The sequence below is a fragment of the Aureobasidium subglaciale genome (assembly GCF_000721755.1).
Source record: "Aureobasidium subglaciale EXF-2481 unplaced genomic scaffold scaffold_38, whole genome shotgun sequence".
Taxonomy (NCBI): domain Eukaryota; kingdom Fungi; phylum Ascomycota; class Dothideomycetes; order Dothideales; family Saccotheciaceae; genus Aureobasidium; species Aureobasidium subglaciale.
Genome location: NW_013566957.1, coordinates 123,463 through 145,509, shown reverse-complemented (window position 1 = coordinate 145,509; position 22,047 = coordinate 123,463). Strand labels below are relative to the sequence as shown.

Here is a 22,047-nt window from a genome sequence, read left to right as displayed (position 1 = left end):
CTTGCCCTTATGCACCAGTTACAGGAAAAGACGCCCTAAGATATGTACTTGATGACCACGATAGTGACGACACAGCCTCCTTCATGCTATTTCATAATCGCTGCAAGAAAAAAGGCACTGCCGCTGCTCGGCCTAATTATCAAGCTGAAACACTTCCTTCACAGCCATGACGCTCTTCGTGCATGCAATGGCGCATGCCAGAAATGCCCCGATTCGCTTGCACAACCTTTTCGACGTGTGCGTCATCATCTCAGCGGGCACATCTCTGTACAAAAAAAACAGGCTGTAAACAGCAAAGATATCATTTTTCAGAGACTGGATTATTGGTCATAGAGTTTCTGTCCGCCAGGGGCGCGATTTTGAGATGTTGGCGACTCCAGCTGTGAGACATACTGCTGTTTTACCTGCGGTGGAAAGGTACAGTGATTTTCATGATCTCAAGATACGCTTCGTGGAGTAGCTGCCGCCATGAGCGGGATCTCGATATATTTGCGACTCCAGCCATCGATGTAGTTAGTGGTTTTTACCTGCTGCGGAAAGGCAGAATCATTTGTGGAATCAGGGAGATGATCACGTAGAGAGACATGCCAGGGGCAGGATGTGGAGATGTCATGCTTCTCCAGCAACAACGTACTGCTGTTAACCTACTGTAAAAAGGCACAATCAGTTCCGAAACCAGAGAGATGTCCACCAAGAGCAGACGACTTACAGTCTTCCAATGTACGACTTGCCGGAATATGAAAATCATCCTGCATTAAACCAAGTACAAATTTCTTGTTTACGTTGAAGCAAAGAAAAGATATATGCAAGGGATGCGATATGGACCTCGTATGCAAGACATGTTCCCCTTCTTGTATATATACCTATACCTGTACCATTCTGCCAATATCTTATGCTATCTCGATGAACCACGACGCCCCGGAAAGTAGCTGTCGAAATCCACAATGATTCCCAAGATTGGAGAGATGGTCCAAGAGAGCAAGCGATCCGTTTCCTCTCGATGAACAAGGTCTGTTGTACGAAACTTCTCCTGCATTAACTCAAGCATCTGTACTATAAGCATCGAAGCTTAGAAGAGAGACATATTGTTCGGTACCCGGCCTTCACTTATGTGTTTGCTACGTTCGTCGAGGTCTCTCTCCCTGAACTTAAGCATATGTCTAAGGGTGACAGCGACGAGGACAAGAGCGATGAGAAGGACGAGCCTGAAAGCGAGGCAGGGGATAAGAGCGACTAGAGGCAAGTCCAAGCACGAGACTGAGGCTGATGACAAGCAAAAAAGTCCCAGTATCCCAAGCAATCGGCTCTACGAAAGGAGATTTAACAATTCATCGTGCACGTACTCCGTGAAAAATGTCAATATAGAACGCATATATGCGGGAGCGAGATAAGTCGACGTTGACCTGGGCAAAACTTCGGGGGCACTTTTCCTTTGTTTCTAGCATCCTTTCCTATGTTTTGTTCGAAATTAAATCACATTTTCTCTACTTTGACCCTTTTGTTACTGTATCTCCTACGCGATGCAAGGGGTTCTGGAAATGACCCTGCCTTCTAGAGGCAAGTCACGGAGATACACTGGTAGCTGGGATGGGTAGAATCTCTTGACTTTCCCCATTTTGGCCCCCGGCCTACAGTATCTCCTACGTAATGTAAGGAAATCTTACGTTGATGACCCTGCATTTTTAGAAGCACAGTTCGGGCATGCAATGGTAGCTACTCCTTCCTTCTAGCAATACCACGACGATGGCCGCCTCCAAATGCATTTTTACGTCTTATTCTCCGCAGGGGAACCCATCGAGACGATTATAGGTTCTTTCTGTCCGCACACGCGGATAGTGTGGAGGAACCGGGGTCTCCACATTGCGGGGTAAGCGACTATAGTAACAAGCGAGAACTAACGTTCCAGCGTGATCTTCGTCTCTATAACGTATGAGGAACCGACTTAGGGCTCGGTGCATTCTCGAAAAGTTTTTAAATTTACTGGCTCGGTCATCGCTGACCCGAATAGGTAGACTGGAGTCAGTGACCCTCTTGACCATCGGCATGGGAAACCATATAAGATGGCATAGTCCTTTGGCCGAAATCGACCATCCGACACAGCACTTCATTCGCAAGTCACATCAGACATGCTTTCTTCTTCTATCGTCGCACTCGCTTTGAGCTTTGGGGTTGGTCTTTCCTCTGCCCTTCCAGCTGCAGCTCCACCTACCACCAACTACGTCAACTGGAAGACATTCAAAGCAAACGGTGTCAACCTCGGAGGCTGGCTCGTCCAAGAGTCGACTATCGATACCGCATTCTGGAGCCAGTACTCTGGCGGTGCTCCTGATGAATGGGGTCTCTGCGTCAATCTCGGGTCTCAATGCGGTCCTGTGCTAGAAAAGAGATATGCCTCCTGGATCTCCACATCGGATATCGACAAACTTGCGGCAGCCAACATGACCCTTTTGCGTATCCCGACCACATATGCCGCCTGGGTCAAAGTACCTGGCAGTCAGTTGTACTCTGGCAACCAGCTTTCTTTCCTCAAGACCATCTCGAGCTATGCAATCAACAAGTACAACATGCATGTCATCATCGATATCCACTCTCTTCCTGGCGGCGTGAACGGTATGGCTTTTGGAGAAAAGGAAGGCAATTATGGCTGGTTTAACAATGCCACTGCATTGAATTACTCCTATCAAGCTGTGGATGCCGCTATCAACTTTATCCAAAACTCAGGCTTCCCTTCACACTTTACCCTCGAGCCCATCAATGAACCCGTCGACAACAAGAACATTCAATTCTTTGGCACGCCGCTCGCACTCTCTGATAATGGTGCAGCATGGGTGACTTCATACATCAAAGGCGTCCTTTCCCGTGTCTCTGCCGTCAACTCCAAGATCCCCGTGATGCTTCAAGATGGCTTCAAGGGCGAAGCTTACTTCTCGCCTTCCTTCGGCGCGACGGCCAACCTAGTGTTTGATATCCACAACTACTATTTCGCCGGCAGAGGTGCCACTTCAGCTAATGAAGCCGGAATCATCTGTTCGGATGCTAAGACTTCTGCTGGTGATGGCAAATTCCCTACTTTTGTTGGTGAATGGAGCATTGTAAGTTTACCGTCCTTTCATACACCTTTACACCTTTTTACTCAATCAACTGACGCGACTCTTTTACACAGCAAGCGGAACTCAACAATACTTTTGCACTCCGGGAGAAGAACCTGCTTACTGGACTGTATGCGTTTGGAAAGTATACTTCTGGCTCCGCATACTGGACTGCTAAATTCTTGGGTACCGCTAAAGTCGATGGTGAGGGGACTCAGCAGGACTACTGGAACTACAGCACCTTTGTCGATCTTGGATACACGAAGAATGTTCAGAGAGGCTCTGCGTACTGCCCTTGATATCTTCTAGTGCTGGTGTATTGTCCTTAGGGTCTTATGTTACTGTGGTTGAGCTGAGGAGGGCAGAATTGGAGTTTTTCCATAGCTCAGAACTTGTCAAAAGTCTCCAAAAGCCGGCGAGGATGTGTTCTCAAGTGGATAGCATTGATAAGTTTTTTTTTCGGGTTGTGAAGGGCATGCTATGGGCGTCGAGGTTACTGCAATTGACAGATCCTCAAGAAACTTGAAAAAGAAGCAAGAGACCTGTTTTCTCCATGTCCAGGAAATATTTGATCTTTGGCGCAAAGCGTCTCGACTCTGAGCTTGCCATACTAGGTTTGCCGTCAGTCAGCTCCGTGACGATTGAGTATCCAAAACGACATGCTCACTGCGATATAGGTAAATCGGCATTCTTCATCAAAGATGCTCGAAGATTCAAGATAGACAAGTTAGAGTTTTGTTGCCCGAAAGATGTTGCTTCGTCTTCGCCCTCACACGCGTCTTGCTATCCTCGGCAAGGTTCTTGAATGTACAGCGTGGAAACAAGCATAAGGGTACCGGGCCTCATTCGAGTTTACACCTGATGGCGGAAAAGAGGAGCGATTGAATGTCGCTATCCACCGTGTGCAGAACCTGCCTCAGCATGACTTCTATATCAAATATGTAGTCGGCGCTCTGAGATGGCTGTTGAGTCGTCTTCGTTCGTGTCTTGACATGTTTGTCGCCGAACGAGACATTTCTAAAAATTCTAGCCCTCTGACACAATGAGCTCAGCGACATGCTCTCGAGACTTGAGTCCGATCTTGCGTCCTCGCAGCCATTTTCCACACAATACATCATGAGTGGAGTGCGACACCCATCTCTCCGTCCTCGATTGCATCCTTGAACTCATCCATATCCTGGCCTCGGTCATGAATAACTTGGTGCAAAGTCTGGACAAACGTCTCCCCGTTGTTGTCGAACCAGTCCCCTTTGCTTTTGATATAAGCCTCTACTTGACTCTTGTAGGGTGCGTTTTCTTTGAGATGGATCAATTGTTCGGGATCCAGCTTCAGCATGTCCTCGACAACGTAGTAGTGTAGGATATCATCGCCCCAGCCTTCTGCACCTGGCTCGTGACGAGCGGTGGGGGTGTATTTGTTATGCGATTTAGAGGCGGCGACTTCGGAGCAGTGGTATTCTCCATGCTGCGCGAAAGAAGACGGCGGTGGGAGGTTGAGATGAGTGTTGAAGAGGAGTTGATAGTTTGAGTGTGGGAAGCGTTTTTGAAACTTGCGGCTCACGGTGCCGTTGGAGGGGCAAATGTTGCTGCTGATTGTGTCGCGTAGCATGTTGTGGACATCTAGCATTTCAGCTAGCTCGACAGAGCTGAAGTTGTGAAGCAGCAGAGTTCGCTCGTGTTGAAGTGCGGGTAGACACCTCATCCAGCGGAGGATGGCTCCATCATGGAAGGCGCGGGAGAACAGCCAGAGACGGTATAGTGCTCTTCGCAGACGGAAGCGTTCGCCGTCGGTGATATCGCGTCTGTTCTCAAAGTCCGTCTTCCATTTCTTGAAGGGGTACATCTCTTCCCACTTCCTGGCGATGCGACCGACTTTTACGATGGAGTGAAGCAGAGCCTCGGACAGCGGTACCGAGCGGCGAAGATGTGCTGGCTGAGAGGAGTTGTGCGTGACGAGCTGGATGATGTCTTGCGTAGGGCCAAACTCATTCTCAGCTGCTTGCGACAGGATGCGAAGTCGTTTGGAAGACGCATAGACTTGACGAAAGTGGTGGCATGTTGATGACAGGGCGATGACGGATGAGATGGCAGGCAAGGCGAGGAAGATGTCCGTCACCAGTTCAGAGGGGAGGAGGTCGATATGCATGGCGGCGACTTGGTGATGATGTGATTTATCTGTCGCTGTCGCTCTTTCCTCTCAAGTCCTCCTCGACGACTATGAGGACTGACGCGTGTCGAGGGGTTATTAGTGCTAGGTATGATGACTTTGGTTGGACGTGTCTGGCAAGCTGATGGGGCACTTAGATCAGAAGAAGCCCTCTCTCGGGGCCGATCAAGAAGATGGCATGATGATACAAACAAAGGCCTGGCAGCTCGTAAGAGCTCAAACACGGGACGTTCATGTTTACCCACGAGGTATGATACAAGGGAAGGGGGACTCGATCAACAAGCCAAGCTCCATCTCCAGACGCTTGGCCTCGATATGGAACAATCGTCTCACTTTCCGAACGTTTGTGACGCCCGAGGAGGTCCATAACAAAGCTCAGGCGTCGGATAGCACTGCACCTCCGCATCTCGAATCGACACCCTGATGGCCGAGGGAATCAACTTGGCTATACCCGAGCATCATCCATCAACCGCACGCTCAACCGCGGAATGCTCTAGCAGCCAAAGACTTGCCATCTTACAACGCTTGTTCCTTAGCATCATCATGTCGGTCTTGACAGACACTGGCCATCACAATTGCCGCGACTACTACCTCCCACTTCCCCGTCCAGCAACAACTCACACCATCCCACCAGCCTTGTCCATGACCCAGACAGCAGCCCAAACCCTTCGTCTACATGCGACACAGAAGTCGCCACTAAATCAACGACCGAACAAAGTCACATTCCCCTTCCTCCGTCTGCCTTGCGAGCTGCGTCGAAAGATATACTCATACTTGCTACCTTATACCGAGACAAAATCCTCCTCAGGAAGTCTTATCCCGACTCCGAAGACCAGTGGCAATGCAGCGAGCACAGCACATAAGATTCATTTGGCCAGTCTTCCATCAGCCAAATATACAGCAAACACCACACTCTGGCATCGGGGCCAAACCTCTTTGCTAGCAGTGAACAAGCAACTCCATACCGAATGCGCAGAGCTTCTCTACGGAGAAAACAACTTTGTGCTTTGGCTTTCCTACGACGTGATACAATTTCGCTTTCGATGGGTTCTAGCTTCTGGATTGGCGCCGTCTTGTGCATACGACTTTTTGACTCTGTTGGGTAGCACGCCATATTTGGGACTGATCAGGAGAGTTGTGCTTACAGTGGATGTTGTGGATGAGTATACTGGCATGATCAAATTCAATGTTGGCGGTAGTGGATTGGTATATGGGTTAAAGTTACAAGTCAAGAAACTGGTCCGAGCGCTGAGGGAGGCGGATGGCGAGGCTATCAGAAAATTGACAGTCAGACTGCAGAACGGATCCGATGGCGTGGCGGACGGAGAGAAGAAGATAATCTCCAGAAGCAGAGACAACGCCATCAGAAATCTTGAAGATGTACAAGGCGTGCTGGCACCGCTGAGGGAGTTGAAGGGCGTGAGGGAAGTCACCATGTGTGGCGCTATCACCGATGCCTACAAGGAAGATCTGAAAAAGAGTATCATGGCAACACCTTGAGGCGGAAATATGGGAGCCAAAACTCATCCATCAATTGCGAGCAGTATACGAGCATGAATCAGGACCAACGCCCACCAGCGATCGACAGTCAGATCGACTCAATCCTCCCAGTCAAACTTCGGCAGAAAGCTCACTGGCCTCTCCATGTCAACCATATCTGCGCATGAGCAGCGCAAGTAACACTTGTCAGCATCTCCGCAGTTTCCATCACAACAACTCTTGCAATGGAGATCACTCGCCGAATCGAAGCTCATCCGTCGCTCTGTGAGAGCCTCTTCTTCGTACACTAGACGTTCGATGTTTTCCTGCTCAAGACAGTCGTCACACTCGTTTGAAGCTCCAAGTGACTCTTGGATCGAGCTATAAGAGTTGTCAGGCGTCGTATACTCCTGGGACCAGTTCCAGAGAGGCTGATATCTTTCTGAGAGTTCTGCCGCCTGTCGATGTGATTCGTCGCTCGATGCAAATTCGCTGTAGAGACTTGCCTCCCTCGTCGAACTTCGACCTTCGAGTTCACTCTCCTCACTCCCAATAGAACTCCCAAAAAGAGACCCACGGCTCGCGATTTCTCGGTCTCTCACCTACACTCGCAGAATCAGACAATTCATCGTCGCCCTTGGACTGGTACTCATAATCCCAGTATCCACCGAAGTCCTGCTCTTGCTCCTGGGTTTTGTATTGGCATCCGGTACCGAACCCATAGGTTCCATACCACCACCAAGCTTGCGTGTCTACCCAGATCAAAAATCCAAAGCCCCTGGGTGGAAGGTAGTCGTGCAGGAGCAGGCGAGTTAGACCGAGGGCAAGGAAGGCGTAGATTTTCTCCTTGCGCCAATTTCTTTCTGGGCTTTGGTTTGTGGTTTGCTTGTCAGCGGAGTAGCTTTTGTCTGTCATCGTTGCTCAGGTCTTGTGGAGAAGGGAGAGATGCTAATATGAGGGTACCTTATGAAGACAATTTGGTGAGATCGGATCGCCAGAACTTGTATCTTGTGGACGACGCTCGGGGACTTGCACTCGAGACATTGCTCTTTCTGCAGACAAAGAAGGTATTTGAGAGTCGAAAAGTTGGGTCAGACATTGTCGAGTTGCTTGCCTGGCGAGCTTGCTAACTCATTCAAGCCTGAGATTATCTGAGACATAGATGTCACAACTACTTTGATATGTCGTCGGCCTCAGCCCACGCAGCACCGCGACACAACCCTGGGTCACCACTTCCGCGAGCTAGCCTTGGGTGTGTTACGCACTCTCGCTGATCAAAACCGCACTGTCTTATACAGTCGCGCCCATATCATCCATGACTCTTTCCGCAAGTGCTCGCCGCCAATCCACAAGCTCGAGGTGTCCATGTGCCAGGACGAGGAGGTGCGCGTCGAGCTCGCCAGGGGGAGCTTCTAACTTGCTTGTCACCTGAGTGATGTTCATGTAGATCATAGCCAAGAGCTGTTTTGAGGAGCTTCAAGGAGGATCTGGAAGACATGCTCACCGACGGTGTCAAGGCCAACGGTACTGGTGGCCTCAGGATCGCTGACCTAATCGATGTCCTGGTTACGCTTGACCGCACCTCGGCCAGGCTACGAAACGCGCCTGTGAGTCTGATCAAGGCCAGGGAGGAGATGAGACGTTAGAAAACGGACATGGAAGTCAAGGCTAGATTGAGGCTCACCATTGATAAGCAAGAGGAGGAGGAAAAAAAGAAGCAGTGAAGGACAAACAAAGCTATGACGAGGTTTCAAGAGCTAGTCAACCGGCCTGCTATTCCGGAGCGATTTCGAGGCTGACATGGTCTTGCAGACACACGTCATGACCTCGACGCCTTGCAGCATCACATTCACACGTCCAACCTTTTGGAAAGCGGAATGGACAGCGGTGGAATTTCACCCTGAGCCCTTATCCCGACATTGTGTCATCTTGTCTCCCCAAAAAGTCACAGCGACGTATTAAAACGTCTTTGCAAAAATGAGCACTTGGGCCAAGGAAAGGGTCTACCTAACCCGCCCTTCCTTCTCCCGAAAGTCATACGCCATCGTGTTCCCTTTAAGTCCCTCTCGTTCGCCTCAAACACCATTTTCCTAGACCGCATGAGTGTCTCTCATCACAGGTAAACTTTCCTCGAATACAACGCAAAATACTGCGATGTCGTTAAATACCGTAAGCATCCCTAATGCCCAGCCACGTGAGCTGACGCATAATATGGCTGCTTTGAACAATTATCTTGTAGCTGCAATCCAAAGCGACATGATACATGGACTATTCGATGGCGGAATACCTCGAGATCAATCCGTACAAATGACAGTATTTAGTCTCATCAATGCTCCCGCTGATAGATGGCTAGAACAAGCTTCATCCAGCTGCGATCCCGAGTCAGGAGCAGGATGTGTCCTTTTTAGTTCCTTTCATACTGTGGCCAGCAAGCCTGGGACACTCTGAAACTGATCATTGAAGCCGACTTATAGATTCGGACATCGGTAGAGGATCAAGTCAGAAAGCGCTAGAATGACCTCTGGAAGATGCTCGGTATTCCCTCTCACTCATACCAGATATTGTACTTTTCCACCTTCTAATTATGATAGGTGCAGCAAGGCAAATAGAACAATCAGGGATCCTCTCTATCACTCAATCAGGAACTACAGCAGGACTGAGAAATGCAAAATCATATTCAAGATTAGCTGTTCAACCACTCAGAGATACGCTACAAACTCTCTCCGTCGCTTTTACACAACAAGCACAGATTGTGCGTGTGCTAATTTCTGTTCCAGCAAGACAGCAAGGCTCGGGATGGAGGTTGCGAGAGCGTCGCCGAGAGCAGCTTCGAGGTGCATCACGACGACATGATCCGGTCAACGACGCCATTGTTTTGACGCGATAACTGATCGGAGATTTCACTCTCACACGAGCTATGTCTGCTTTCCTCCTTGGCTTTTTTTCCTCTCCTCTTCACATCGCACACGACAACAACGACTCTGCGCTCATCAACCCCTTCTTACAATCATAATGACACGTCGAACTCCTCACAACATTATGAACTATGACAAGTTATCCAAGCAGATGGACGCCATCATCGCTGAAATGGCTAGTCTGAAGGCCAGTGTGGATCACAGCAATGACAGGCTCGCGATGCTCGAAAACATGATGCACAAGTACGACGATACCCCTGTTTATACCCCTCTTGATACCAGTCTGACTGATATGGCCAGTGCCGAGAGTTATGCTCGTATCCCTACCCGTGAGAAGCCTAGTTCATTCATGCCTGTTGACCGCAAGTCTTCGTCTGGCTCGCACAGCTCTCGCTGGTCGCTCCCACCGCTTGCCGATTCCCGTGCCTCGAATCCTGTCGACAGTGCTGGTATCGCTCGCCATGTTGCCAGCGCTACCCGTGGATAGCCTGGCTCGTCTACGTGTGTTGATCGCATGTCCTCGGCTAGTTTGAGCGACTCCCTTTCTACGCTCCCACCTCTCCTCGATTCTCGTACTTTGTCTCCATCCAAACATGCCAGACCTCGGGATGTGTGGTGTCGTTCTTCACTCTCAGCAGCCTGTTCAACTCTCTCGAAAAGATCAACAGACAATCGACGCGATGGTAGACGCTCACTCTGCCTCCGTGACCATTCGCAACCCTTTCGACTTGATAGCGTTCGACGTCGTCGCCCTCGCTCACTTCATCGTCGAAACCAGTAACCAGCCCAGGCAGTTTGCGTTTGATGTTCGTGACCCCCTTCCCGAGTTGGTCGACTCTCACGCATCGTCGCCAGTCTCGCACAACTCTCGTGCTTCCACTCCACCTCAGCTGTCTGGTCACAGCCACAATGTCGCCAGAAGTTATAATCCTCATTCCACTCTCGCTGGTGATATACCCTGGTTCTGTCCCGCATACATGCATCAGCAGCCCATCGACCCCCATATTTCAGCCTCAGCAGCCCATCGACCCCCATATTTCAGCCTCAGCAGCCCAGCTCTCGCTCTCCAGACCCCGATATGCACAATCCTCGTGCTTCCACTCCCTTCCCCCCCTCCTAGTCTCAGATATCAAACCTCCATGCATTTTCCCTCAGCAACCCATGAGCTTCACTGCAGATGACCCCGACGACACCAAGCTTTTACTTCTCCAAGTACCCCTTGCTATCCATCACACAGAAGTTCGAGACTGATGGATCTTCACGACTATGGATCTGGGCTACTGAATGAGTTTTTACGAGTTTTGAAGAAAGAAAAATGTGTGAGTATTTTTTATCTCATAGACAGACAGCATGTAGAAGTTTTGAAAACTGAGTGTGCATTTTCGACAGGTTTCAGCTCGATGCCGACGTTGATCTCGGGAGAAGAAGGGTAAGGATGAGCAGTGGTTTTGCAGACAACCAAAAAAAACACCCCGATACCTCACTACAGCATTGCATTCATCAAAAGGGGAGACACAAGTCTGGCAATGGGTTTCCTCTCTTTTCTGTAGCAAAAAAATTCTACATTAAGGGAGTGACTACGTGATTTACATACAAACTTCCTGAAAGGAGAACAAAAACAGAAAGAGCGACTGGGGTGAGAGAAAGAACAACTACAAAAGACCAAAACAAAATACAAGACTCGTCTTACCAAAATGTTGGTGCTTTTTCTTCACTGAAAATGTGATTAGATGTGGTAGGAGGATGATTTGCTGAGAACTAGAAGGAGGTGTACAATCGGATGTGATGCGATGATGTCTGAAGAAACAACCTCACATCCATATCTCGGTCATGCTGTCAAAGGCAAACCAAGATCGGCCAGCCTGCTTGTAGAAAGGTTTCTGTTCTTTCCCCTTGCCTGCAGCTTTCTCTTCCTTCTCGACCTTTTGCTTTTCATCTCTACGACGAAGGGTCACAAAGTTCGTGGGACTAGAGGAAGGTCTGATGGTAGTGACGTCGGACGTGATGGTGACGACGCTCGTTTGAGCTTCATCGCTAGTCGTGACCGTAGTCTTGTCGACTTCCATAACAATAGTGGAACCAGGTGCCGTGACAGTAGAAACGCCTGTGGTGACGGTCTTGTCGACTTCCATGATGACAGTGGAGCCAGGTGCTGTGACGGTGGATATTCCAGTTGGAACAAGAACATCAGAAGTCACTGTCACGACCTCAGCCGTTGTGGTCGGTTGAGCTACCGTTTGGGTGACTCTCAGGGTCGAACGAATTGTTGATATCACTACACCCGTCGGAGAAGACTCATCACTAACAGTAGTGGATGTTTCTGGTCTGACGGGTCGCATCGAGACGACGGTTCTAATACTCTGGACTGATGGCGACTCGCTTCTGACTGGCACCATGCGGACCTGAGTCCTGACTCGCATCTGAGTTGCGACTGGAGAAGCAGTTGTGGTCGTAGCTTGTGTCACGGTGGTTGATTGCGTAGTTGTTGTCGGCTGAGTGGTCGTCGTCGCTTGCGTTGTCGTGGTTGCTTGGGTCGTAGTCGTAGATTGCGTGATCGTTGTCGCTTGGGTCGTGGTTGTAGCTTGCGTAGTTGTTGTTGCCTGTGTTATGGTTGTGGCCTGAGTCGTTGTGGTTGCCTGTGTCGTAGTCGTAGCTTGCGTTATGGTCGTTTGTTGCGTTGTTGTAGTTGCCTGGGTAGTTGTGCTGGCCGGCGGCGTTGAGGTCACAACTTGGGTCATTGTGACGGGCGAAGACGAAGAGGAGCTCAAGCTTGTGGAAGAGACAAGAGAGTTCGTAGACAAAGACATGGACGAAGTACTAGACAGCGGGGTGCCCGAGCTGGCGCTCGAGCTACTCAAGGATAAAAAAGACGACGATGTGGTCGCTGCACTGACCGCAGCCCCTGTTGGCGTTTGACAGATTGTGGTCTTTGAAATTGAGTAGCCATCAGGAACAAAGTCGGAGGTTGATGAAGACGATGTGGTAGAGGTGGCAGATAAGGGAGAGCTTGATATCCTGCTCGAAGTGCTTGATGTGCTCGAGACCGTTGAGCTTGAGCTGGACGAAGTTTGTCTCTGAACCTTGTACGCATAGTCTCGACCAGCGATGGGCTGAGTTACGTTGCTAGAGCTTGACAAATAGCAGGTCCCATTAGAGCTTGTGTAGCTGTAGGAACTGCACTGCGAATTGCTGTCACAGTATGGAGCACAACCCTCAAAGCTGCCAGATTGTACGGTACCCAGATCGCCGTCAGCTCTGGGACTTAGGCCTCTTGCGAAGAGTAGCATATTGCCTTTGGCACAAATGACGGCGTACGTGACGTTGTTTCCATCGGTAAAAGTATTACCAGATGCCGCGATTTGGTTGCACGATCTGGTTCCGACGGAATTGGTTGGGGTGGCTGAAGTCGCTGATGTGGTGTTCGAGGCCATGCTACTGGTAGACATGGATGATGAACGAGTTGAGGTACCATTCATGCTTGTTGTCATAGGACGGCTTGAAGTGCTGTTCATGCTCACGGTCGTTGAACGACTCGATGTGCTGTTCATACTCATACTCATGGTAGTTGGTCGGCTTGATGTGCTGTTTGCGCTCATAGTCGTCGGGCGACTCGATGTGCTGTTCGCCGTCATCGACATGGAGAGACTTGAGGTACTGTTCATGGATCTGGTCCTAGACTGACTCGATGTGCTGTTGGTGTACATCCCGCTTGTCATCGACGAAGACACAGCAGTGCCGCTCACGGTGGACGACGAGGCGGTGGTAGTACCATTACCGCTACTGTTAGTGTTGCGGTTCTCGACATTCGCAAAGGTTATACCATCTTTTTGTTGCTCGGTGGTTCGATCAACTGAGCTGTAGTATGTACACATGCTCGAATTTCGGTCGTATGCAGTTCCAGAGCACATGGTACTGTTCGCACACTTGTCCATGCACGCGTCGATACCATCGCTAGCGGCACGTTTTCTATTGAAGCCGCGTTTCAGGATGTTGAGTAGAGTGCCTTGGTAGTTCGTATCTTGCTGGACTTTGAATGTCACGCCTCCAGTGGAATAAGTTGACGAGGGAGGCTGAGTCGAGGATGGACTAGGACCAGTACCAGTACCAGTGGTCAGTACCATCTTGTATACAGCGGGTGCTACCATGACTCTCGGAGTTATCACTGCGACCTGTGGCGATATGGCTCCTGGTTGCTCGGATCCATAGGCGGAAAGGGCTGATAGCTCATCGTGGGGCTGGCCATCGGGTTGTGGCCAACTCCATCCAGGCACAAACAGCTGCACAAAGCACGCTGTCGCGAACGAAGCATCAGCGAAACGCATCTTTGCGTATGAGATCTTTTGAGAAAAGCCGTCTTCCGTCTGACTTGATGTATAGATAGCAGAGCTGAATGTAGTGACTCAAAGAACGAGGGAAGAGAAGTGAGGAAAACTTCGCGAGCTCCAGCACGAAGTCTTCATTTTGAAGCACGGCATAGCTTTGAGAAGCTTTAATGGTAACACAACTGCTCTCCTTCTGGATATCAGGGCTCCGCTCTGCTGTAGACCAGTAGGACGTCGGCATTCTTGTGGGCAGGAAAGTATGTGCTTCTTCTGTCAAAGTCTCGTGGAGTGTAAAGTTGCGTTGTTTGTGCAAGAGGTCCAGGGTGTGCTGATACACGGATGGTATTAACGCTGAGGGCTGTAAGGTTAGAGCTTAGTCTGGGAGTGTTGTAAGGAGTATCGGCAGGTAGGCTGCATGGATTGTTCTGGTGGAGACAGAACACCAGAGCTGGAGTCAATTATGTTGGGAGGTATACTATGATGAGCTGTTGAGAGATAACTCGATGTGCGTCAGCAAATCGTAGGCTAGTGAATGGAAAAGTAGCCGCTTTGATGTGGAGAGCTGTGGGGACCCCGTCGAACCTTCCTCAAACTGTCTGGGGGTCGAACCACCTGAAGACGCTTTCCGGCATTTACACCTTGACTCTTCTGGACAGCATTATATTTTATTTTGTTCCATCTACTCCTGAATCTGCGGACGGGAATGAGATTTTAGAGCGCTTTTGATTGGCCCGAACTGTGAGCATATAGATTATCGAAATGTGGTTATTGTAGGCGCCCGCCCTTCGTAAACGAGAGCCTGGCCATGTGGTATACAGGAGAAAAGACCTATGAGTCTGGAGCATTCTCGTTGCCGGCTGCAGAGACTGTCTCGTCAACCATGGAGACATCCCCACCGTTGGCAGCTGGAGCCTCATCCTCGTCCTCATCTTCATCATCGTCGATCACACGAGCTGGCTTCTTTCTCCGCCTTTCAACAACGGCATCATCATCCTCTCCCTCAGCCATGGACTCGTCGGCCTCATCTGCTCGAGCCTCCTTCTGAGCGTCATCCTCATCGTTGATCTTTTCGGCAAGTCTTGTGTTTTCGTTCGCGGTAGCAACAGCGTCATCGTCGCTGTCGCTGTCAACAACAACCTCTGAGCTCTTGAACTTGCCCTTCGGTTCAGCGACCTTGCCCTTTCTTTCCAGCTTTCTGCGCTTCTTCTTTTTAGGCTTCTCGCCGTCCTCGTCGTCAGAAGCGGCTGAAGTGCTGCGTCGTTTTGACTTTTGTCGCTTTTCGCTGCCTCCGAAGTCACCATTGCCATCGGCGTCGGAACCCTCATCCTCGTCGTTGATGATGTCCGAGTCGCTGTCGCCACCCTTCTTCTTCCTTCTGGCGCCCTTGGGCTTCTTGTCTCTCTTCTTGCGCCCGCCAGTCTCTTCATCAGTGGTAAGTTCAGCGTCTTCGCGAGCCTTGCGTTCAGCTTCTTCCTCAATCTTCTGCTCCACAATCTCACGATCTTGCTCTTGCATGCGCTGTCTCTCCTCGACAATTTTTCTTCGGCGCTCTTCCTTTGCCTCCTCCAACTTTCGCTTTTCATCTTCACGCTTTTGAATCTCGGCTTCACGCTGTTGGCGAGCTGTTTCAAGTCTGGACGCGTTCTTCTCTTCAAAGTCGCGCTGACTCTGCAAAGCACGATCTAACTGCTTGCGCATGGTGTTTCTTCCCATGTTGGCACGCTGCTCAATGTCGTTCTTTGGGAAAGGTGGGTTCGGTGCGCGAGCGATGACCATAAGACTCTCAATAGCTTCATCAAGATCATGCGCGGCATTCTCGAGGTCAACGAGAGTCCTTGTGGCTTCAGGCAGCGTGTAGATGAGTTGAGCGATCTGGATCTGAACAAAGGCAACGTTGAACTTGAAGTGAACTTGATCAGGCGTCGATTCCAGAGCCCGGTTCGAGAATTCGAGTGCCGTCTTCATAGCCGGCATGTTCTTCTCTTGCTTACCCTTCATCAACCAGACGCGACCAAGACAAGCAAGAATGCTGGGGTCATGTGAGCGATCCTTGGCGAGTGCGGCCTCGTAACTCTCAATTGCGCGTGCGAATTGCTTGACCTCGACAAAGGCATGGCCCATGTTAATGAAGACACTGGCATCCTTCAGGGTTTCCCGAACTTTAGTAAAGATCTGGATCGCCGTGGCATAGTCCTTTTTGTCTTCGATGAGAGCAATAGCAATACCTTGGGCAGCATAAGCATTGCGGGGATCAAGCTGCAAAGCCTTGTCGAAGAACTCAATGGCTCTGACATAGGTCTTTGTACGCTTCTCCTTGTCTTGATCGGTATCTCTGCGCATCTCTCTGGCAGCCTGCAGAAAGAGATTGCCCATACCAGTCAAGGAGTATCTGTCGTGCTTGTCGTGGTGTTGGAGAGTGTGCTTGTAATGCCTTTGCTCTTGGTCTTCTGCAGGGTTCGTGGTGCGCTTCTTTGCCTTGTGAATGTAGTAGCCGTACAGAGCACGAATATCGAGATTACCTGCTTCTGACTCAAGCAACTTCTTGACTGCTTGACCACCTTCTGAGGGATTTTCGCGGAGTGCAATATACGCAAGTCTGATGCGGGCATCGGTGTAATCGGGATGACGCTCGAGCAGACCTTGGTAAACTTGGTTGGCCTCTTCCAGCATGTGCTCAGCTTCATAGGTTCTGGCCAAGTTGTAGCTGATGGAAGTAACAAGAGAGTCGGTATCCAGTTCGCTGTCCTTTGCACCAGCCTTGACACAAGCGTTGAGGGCATTTTGGAACAAATCTCTGGCCTGGCTGAAACGTTCTGCTTGGAAGTGGAAAGCGGCCATGTTGTTGAGCAGTTGTGGAGGAAGCATCTCGCGAAGGGCAGTCTTGAGTTCGGCTTCGTCCTTGGTGTCCGGACGGTCCTCTTCATCAATATCATCCATCTCCATCTGCTCGACTTGCTGAAGGCATTGAAGACTCCTCTCGGGGTTCTCAATCTCGTAGAGTCTGGCCAAGTTCAGGAGGACGTAGGAATCCGGGGTAGCCTTCTTCTTGGGATCCTTCCAAGTGTTGCGGACACCCTCCAAAAGACCAATAGCCTTTCTCGTCTCGGACGATTTGTCTTCCTTGGAGCTGGCGTCCTGGTTGGCGTAGACTTCCTCTGCGTAGAGAAGACCAAGTAGAGTCATGGCCTCAGGGCTCTTGCTAGACTGTACAATGCTCTCGAGACGGAACTTGGCACCACTCCAGTCTTTGGACAGGATCTTGAGCTGAGCAGCACCGAACTTGGCAGGCAAGTAGCCTTTGTCATCTCCACCTCTAGCTTGGTCGGCTCTGTTGTAGTAATCTGAAGCCTTGGCAACATTGCCCTCGGTGTGTTCCTTGCGGGCCATCAGATACCAACCGTCACTAGCGATTGCATTGACATCCGTGGCTTCGATTGCCTGACGAGCCAAGCGCTCGACGGTGGGCCAAGCCTTTCTCAGGATAAAGTAGTTTCCGAAGGTTGCGCAAGTCAGGGGGAACTTGTTGTCGAGCTTCCACGCGGTCTGGGTGTACTCGGTCATGGCCTTCTTGTAGTGTTGCTGGAACTCGGGATCGGTGGTGGGGAACTTTGCGCTTTGGTCGAGGTGGTACAGACCAAGCAGGATGTTTGCGATCTTCGAGGTTGGGTGTACCTCCAGAGCTCGCTGCCACGCGTCGTGGGCTTCATCCTTGTGACCAAGTTGCCAGAAACAGCAGCCAATTCCAATTCTCGGATCCGGATCCTGGAGTTGTGGAGCGCGCTCAAGAGCGGACTGGTAGTTGTGGAGAGCATCGGCGTATTTGCCAAGAGAGAAGAGGGCTCTTGCCTTGCCCATGACAGCCATCATGTTGCGGCCTTGAGAAGCGCGCAAAGAATCCTCGAAGCATTTTGCGGCTTGGCGAAGGGTATCGAGGCGTTCGGTTTCTTGGGCAGACGAGGAAGACTTGTTTGGCTGTAGCGAAGCGCGGAGGAGGTAGAGGACACCGCGAGCGAGGAAGAGAGGAGGGTAAGTCGGACTGATGCGCGAGGCCTCGTTCAGGGTACTGGTGGCCTGGTGGATGTAGTACTCCTTGTTGCGTGCTTCCGAAGCCAACTGCGTGTCTGCACGAATGATTAGCTTATTGCGACACCGGAAGAGAGTAGGACGATGATACCAGGCTTCAGACGAGGAGCCTCTCTGCATTGCCACAAGCGCAGCCAGCATAGACACGAGAGCAGCGACAGCTTGTCTTCGGGCTTTGCGTTACGCGACAGAGAGCTGAGGCCCCTTGTGACAATGTCAATGGCGTGGTCGACCTTTTGTTGCTTGGCATAGGCCAGCGCGATGGTCATCCAGTATCCACGAGCGACATTCTCGTTCTCGAGCAAGGTACACAGCTCGGTGGGATCGTCCATCAGATCTTCCAGGTTGACCTCGACGGCCTCCTCGGCGTCACCACTCGAGAGCGGTACATCGAGCGCCGCAGGAATGTGTGAGAATCGAACGAGAGCGGCCGGGGCGTCATCATCGTGGCCATCAAGACCATTTGTGTGACCGTTCTGAACAGCAGCCATGGCGGAAGAGTCGTTCGAGGGGTGTAGGAGTGAATGCGCCGAAAATCAATGGGCCATGAATTGGCGCGCTCGGGGGTGCGACAGTCCGTGCGAAGTCGAGATTCGCGCTTTCCAGTCGTCGACAATGGATTCAGAGGTGAGGAAGGAGCGATGGAGAAATTGCGATAGAAGGAAGGCGCACTTTTGGCGTGCTTGTCGATTGGTCAGTTGTTGGACAGCGCGAGCTTCACAGTCGCAACTTCCCCAAAGGACGAGTGAATCCAGGCCGGGGAAAGTTTGCCGAGACGCGTCACTCTCGATGCGGCAGCTGAGCCGATCTCCCTCGCTGTATACCATTGATTGTCGTTTGCAAAACTGCTTGCTACATATACCATCTTGTCGAGCTCAGAGCGCATCTCGTCGCCAGACCATTCTGACTCGCAATCGATGGGTTTGACATAGGCACAACATGTCGTATATGCGCCGTCCTTCGGCTACTGGAGACCGAGGACATGCCAACGGAGACGGCTACCAGTTCCCGCGTCGCTACGACCTGGACACGACCAGCAGAGACAATAGCGCCGATGAGAGGAGTCGATCAAGGGGCCCTGCTGCCGGAGGTGGCTACGGTGGACTAGGAAGAGCACAGGATGACCACATACCCCGAGTAGGGAGTCCGGCGCGACTCGACCGCAGCAAGAGAGCTAGCGGAGAGGGGAGAGCTTTCAGCAGAAGTCGGAGCAGAGCCGCTTCACAAATGCGCAATGCCGAAAACAGCAGGCAGGTCGAGGATATTCTGCGATACATCGACCGCCATTGGGGACAAATGGCCAACGAGTCTTGCGTTCCAGTAAAGGTCGCCTTACAGCTCATGGACCAGAGCTCGCTTGGTCTGGCAGATCAGTATAACAGCTTTCAAGACACGCATCAGCAATTGCAAAACGCTCTCAAGGCCATCGTCAATCAGCACCATCAGGGTTTCAACAGTTCCATCGGTACTTTCCATCAGATCCAATCCAGCATTCAGTCGTCCCAGCAAAGAGTCCGTACCTTGAAGCAGTCCCTCGTCCAAGCAAAGGGAAACCTGCGTACTACTCGTCCCGAGCTCAAAGCTTTTGCTCAGTCAAGTCAGAGTTATGATCAGATGCTGCAGACTTTGGCCTATATTGAACAATTGCAACTCATGCCAGAAAAGCTTGAGGCTCAAATCTCAGAAAAGCGTTTCCTCGGTGCTGTCGAAACACTTCAAGATGCCCTCAAAATCATGCATAAACCCGACATGGAAGACATTGGTGCTTTGAGTGACTTGCGTGTTTATTTCAGCAACCAGGAACACTCCATCACAGACATACTCGTCCAAGAATTACACAGCCATCTCTACCTCAAGAGCCCATATTGCGGAGAGCGCTGGAAGCAGTATGCTGATCGCTCTGCAACTACCGGTGCTGCCTCGTTTGAGATTGAGGGTCGTCAACTCTATCGTTTCCTTGAGTCTTTCGATCCCACTCAAATTTTGACTGAAGACACATCTCGTAACCCTGAGACCGACACTTTCTCCTACATCCAACTTCTCGTTGAAGCTCTCGATCGTATGTCACGGCTAGATCTCGCTATTGACCAGATTGAACAAAGACTGCCTGTCGAACTGTTCCGTGTCGTTGAGAGATCATACACTGAGGTCGAACAAAAGTATCCCGGCCTGATACGAGGCGCTGCAAAACAACAGCACTACCAGCTTGACAATATCAACGCTGAAGTCAATCAAGACAAGAAGATGATTCTTGAAGACATGTTGTCTACCTTGTATGCCAAATTCGAAGCCATTGCAGAGGGTCATCGCGTCCTCCATGAAGTCATTGGTGGTATATTATCCCGCCAAGGCAGTGATGAGCCAGCCTTACTTCGCAGCTTCAGTGAACTTTGGAAACTGTACCAGAGTGAGATTCGCAGTCTGTTGCATGACCACCTCGCTGCTAGTGGCAGTCCAGAAAACTCATCAAATTCCGAGCACAATCATGCTGCGAACATGTTTAAACCACATGCGAGAGACAAGATCAAGCGGTTGTTCAAACTGGCGGATACAGATAGCAAGTCTACTGAATTGGCTATCGAGAAGGAAGACCTTGATTTCATTCTCAAGTCTTCAGTGCCTGGACTGGCAGCTACCGGTACAACGCCTGCTGCGAAGGATGCGGAGAATGACAAGAATGAGGATCGCTCAGCGACAGGTCACAAGTTGCTGGTGGAGCCCAGTGTCTTCAACATGGGTATTCTGCTACCACCTTCATTATCCTTCTTGACCAGACTGAAGGACATTGTACCGCCAAGCTCAGAGATTGTGTTGAAGACTCTCACATCCTTCCTCGATGACTTCTTGATCAACGTCTTCCTGCCACAATTGGAAGAGGCATTGACAGACATGTGCATGGCTGCATCTGCAGAAAGTGATGCTTTCCAACAAGATCCTAAATGGCAAGTGCGAGCACAAAAACCCGTCTTCAAGGGCACTTCCAATTTCCTCGACCTGATCAAGGCATTCTGTATGCTTCTTGACAGCCTTCCTCATGACCAAGCATTCAGTCAGCTTGTCATGGCACAAATGCGCATCTACTACGACAAATGCTATAACTTCTACCGCGCTCTCGTCATGCTACCACAACAAGATTCTGGAGCAGAAAGGAAGCCGAAGCGCTCGGCTGCACTCGCAGAATATAACGCTGATATGCGGGATGCCGTTGGCACACTTCTCGCTCATGAAGCCGAAAACGCGGATGATGTCCAGCGATTGATGCAAGAACAAACCACCTCCCTCATCGCGAACGTCAAAGCCTCGTCGCTCTCAGATGCAGATCTCATTCTCGACAGAAAATGCTTGAGTGGACTTTGTGTGCTGTATAACAGTACGAGATGGTTTGTGGCTCATGCGACGCAGCTGAGATATATGTCCGCCTCAATGTCCAATTCCAACACCTCGCCCACGACATCTTCGAGACATCAAACGAGGAGATGGACAACTCTGATATCGCCAAATCCTCATGCTGCCATCTATCTCCCCCTCGACCTCCAATCCTCTCGCGATTTCGACGCCATAACGACGTCAATGACTGACCTCGGGTCTCTGATTCTACGAACACTACACCTAGAACTACGTCTACAAATCTTATCCGGAGTTTCTCGTGCGCTGAATACAACATATCTTCTCGGTCAACCCTACAACGACCCCGATCCAGCCATCCTTGCACTATCCCGTCAACTCCTAAATATCGACGAAGATCTCTCCACCAACCTTCCATCTTCACAACATAAACTCTTGCTCCTCCATCTCGCTCACCCTGCTTCTGTAGCTTTGACTTCCTTTACTGCAAGTATTCCAGCAATGGATACCTCTGGCATTGGCCGCATGCATCTGAATATCTTGGTGCTGCAACAAGTACTCAAAGACATTGAGCCGAGCAGCAGTCTACAACAAGCAGCAGATTTCTGGTCTTGGATGGAGGATTCTCCGAGAGAAATCGTGCAAGG

At 50.5% G+C, this 22,047-nt stretch overlaps 8 protein-coding genes across 8 annotated transcripts; 5 read left to right on the top strand and 3 right to left on the bottom strand.

The window, feature by feature from the left end:
• The first annotated feature begins 36 nt into the window (after positions 1-36).
• AUEXF2481DRAFT_44895 (uncharacterized protein) lies at positions 37-596 on the top strand. Its single transcript, XM_013483698.1, has one exon. The coding sequence runs from the start codon at positions 52-54 to the stop codon at positions 331-333; it is 282 nt and encodes a 93-aa protein (XP_013339152.1). The 5' UTR covers positions 37-51; the 3' UTR covers positions 334-596.
• A 1,530-nt stretch (positions 597-2,126) lies between these two features.
• Positions 2,127-3,388, top strand: AUEXF2481DRAFT_48627 (glycoside hydrolase family 5 protein; the record flags this gene model as incomplete). Its single annotated transcript, XM_013483704.1, has 3 exons — positions 2,127-2,172; positions 2,194-3,092; positions 3,164-3,388. 3 exons carry the CDS (start codon positions 2,127-2,129, stop codon positions 3,386-3,388), a joined length of 1,170 nt encoding a protein of 389 aa, XP_013339158.1.
• A 368-nt stretch (positions 3,389-3,756) lies between these two features.
• AUEXF2481DRAFT_44893 (uncharacterized protein) lies at positions 3,757-5,497 on the bottom strand. Its single transcript, XM_013483697.1, has one exon. It carries the CDS (start codon positions 5,233-5,235, stop codon positions 4,204-4,206), a length of 1,032 nt encoding a protein of 343 aa, XP_013339151.1. The 5' UTR covers positions 5,236-5,497; the 3' UTR covers positions 3,757-4,203.
• A 302-nt stretch (positions 5,498-5,799) lies between these two features.
• On the top strand, positions 5,800-6,756 carry AUEXF2481DRAFT_9255 (uncharacterized protein; the record flags this gene model as incomplete). Its single annotated transcript, XM_013483682.1, has 1 exon — positions 5,800-6,756. The coding sequence occupies one exon, from the start codon at positions 5,800-5,802 to the stop codon at positions 6,754-6,756; it is 957 nt and encodes a 318-aa protein (XP_013339136.1).
• Positions 6,757-9,942: 3,186 nt separating this feature from the next.
• Positions 9,943-11,181, top strand: AUEXF2481DRAFT_534610 (uncharacterized protein). Its single transcript, XM_013483736.1, has 2 exons — positions 9,943-10,969; positions 11,040-11,181. Exon 1 carries the CDS (start codon positions 10,244-10,246, stop codon positions 10,829-10,831), a length of 588 nt encoding a protein of 195 aa, XP_013339190.1. The 5' UTR covers positions 9,943-10,243; the 3' UTR covers positions 10,832-10,969; positions 11,040-11,181.
• Positions 10,993-14,248, bottom strand: AUEXF2481DRAFT_534601 (uncharacterized protein). The gene has a single exon (XM_013483735.1). The coding sequence runs from the start codon at positions 13,970-13,972 to the stop codon at positions 11,462-11,464; it is 2,511 nt and encodes an 836-aa protein (XP_013339189.1). The 5' UTR covers positions 13,973-14,248; the 3' UTR covers positions 10,993-11,461.
• A 552-nt stretch (positions 14,249-14,800) lies between these two features.
• On the bottom strand, positions 14,801-18,546 carry AUEXF2481DRAFT_9250 (uncharacterized protein; the record flags this gene model as incomplete). The annotated part of the gene is made up of 2 exons (XM_013483681.1): positions 14,801-18,093; positions 18,147-18,546. The coding sequence occupies 2 exons, from the start codon at positions 18,544-18,546 to the stop codon at positions 14,801-14,803; spliced, it is 3,693 nt and encodes a 1,230-aa protein (XP_013339135.1).
• Positions 18,547-19,147: 601 nt separating this feature from the next.
• Positions 19,148-22,042, top strand: AUEXF2481DRAFT_56093 (uncharacterized protein; the record flags this gene model as incomplete). Its single annotated transcript, XM_013483707.1, has 1 exon — positions 19,148-22,042. A coding segment is annotated over one exon (2,895 nt), but the record flags the coding sequence as incomplete, so codon positions are not given.
• Between the last annotated feature and the right edge of the window lie 5 nt (positions 22,043-22,047).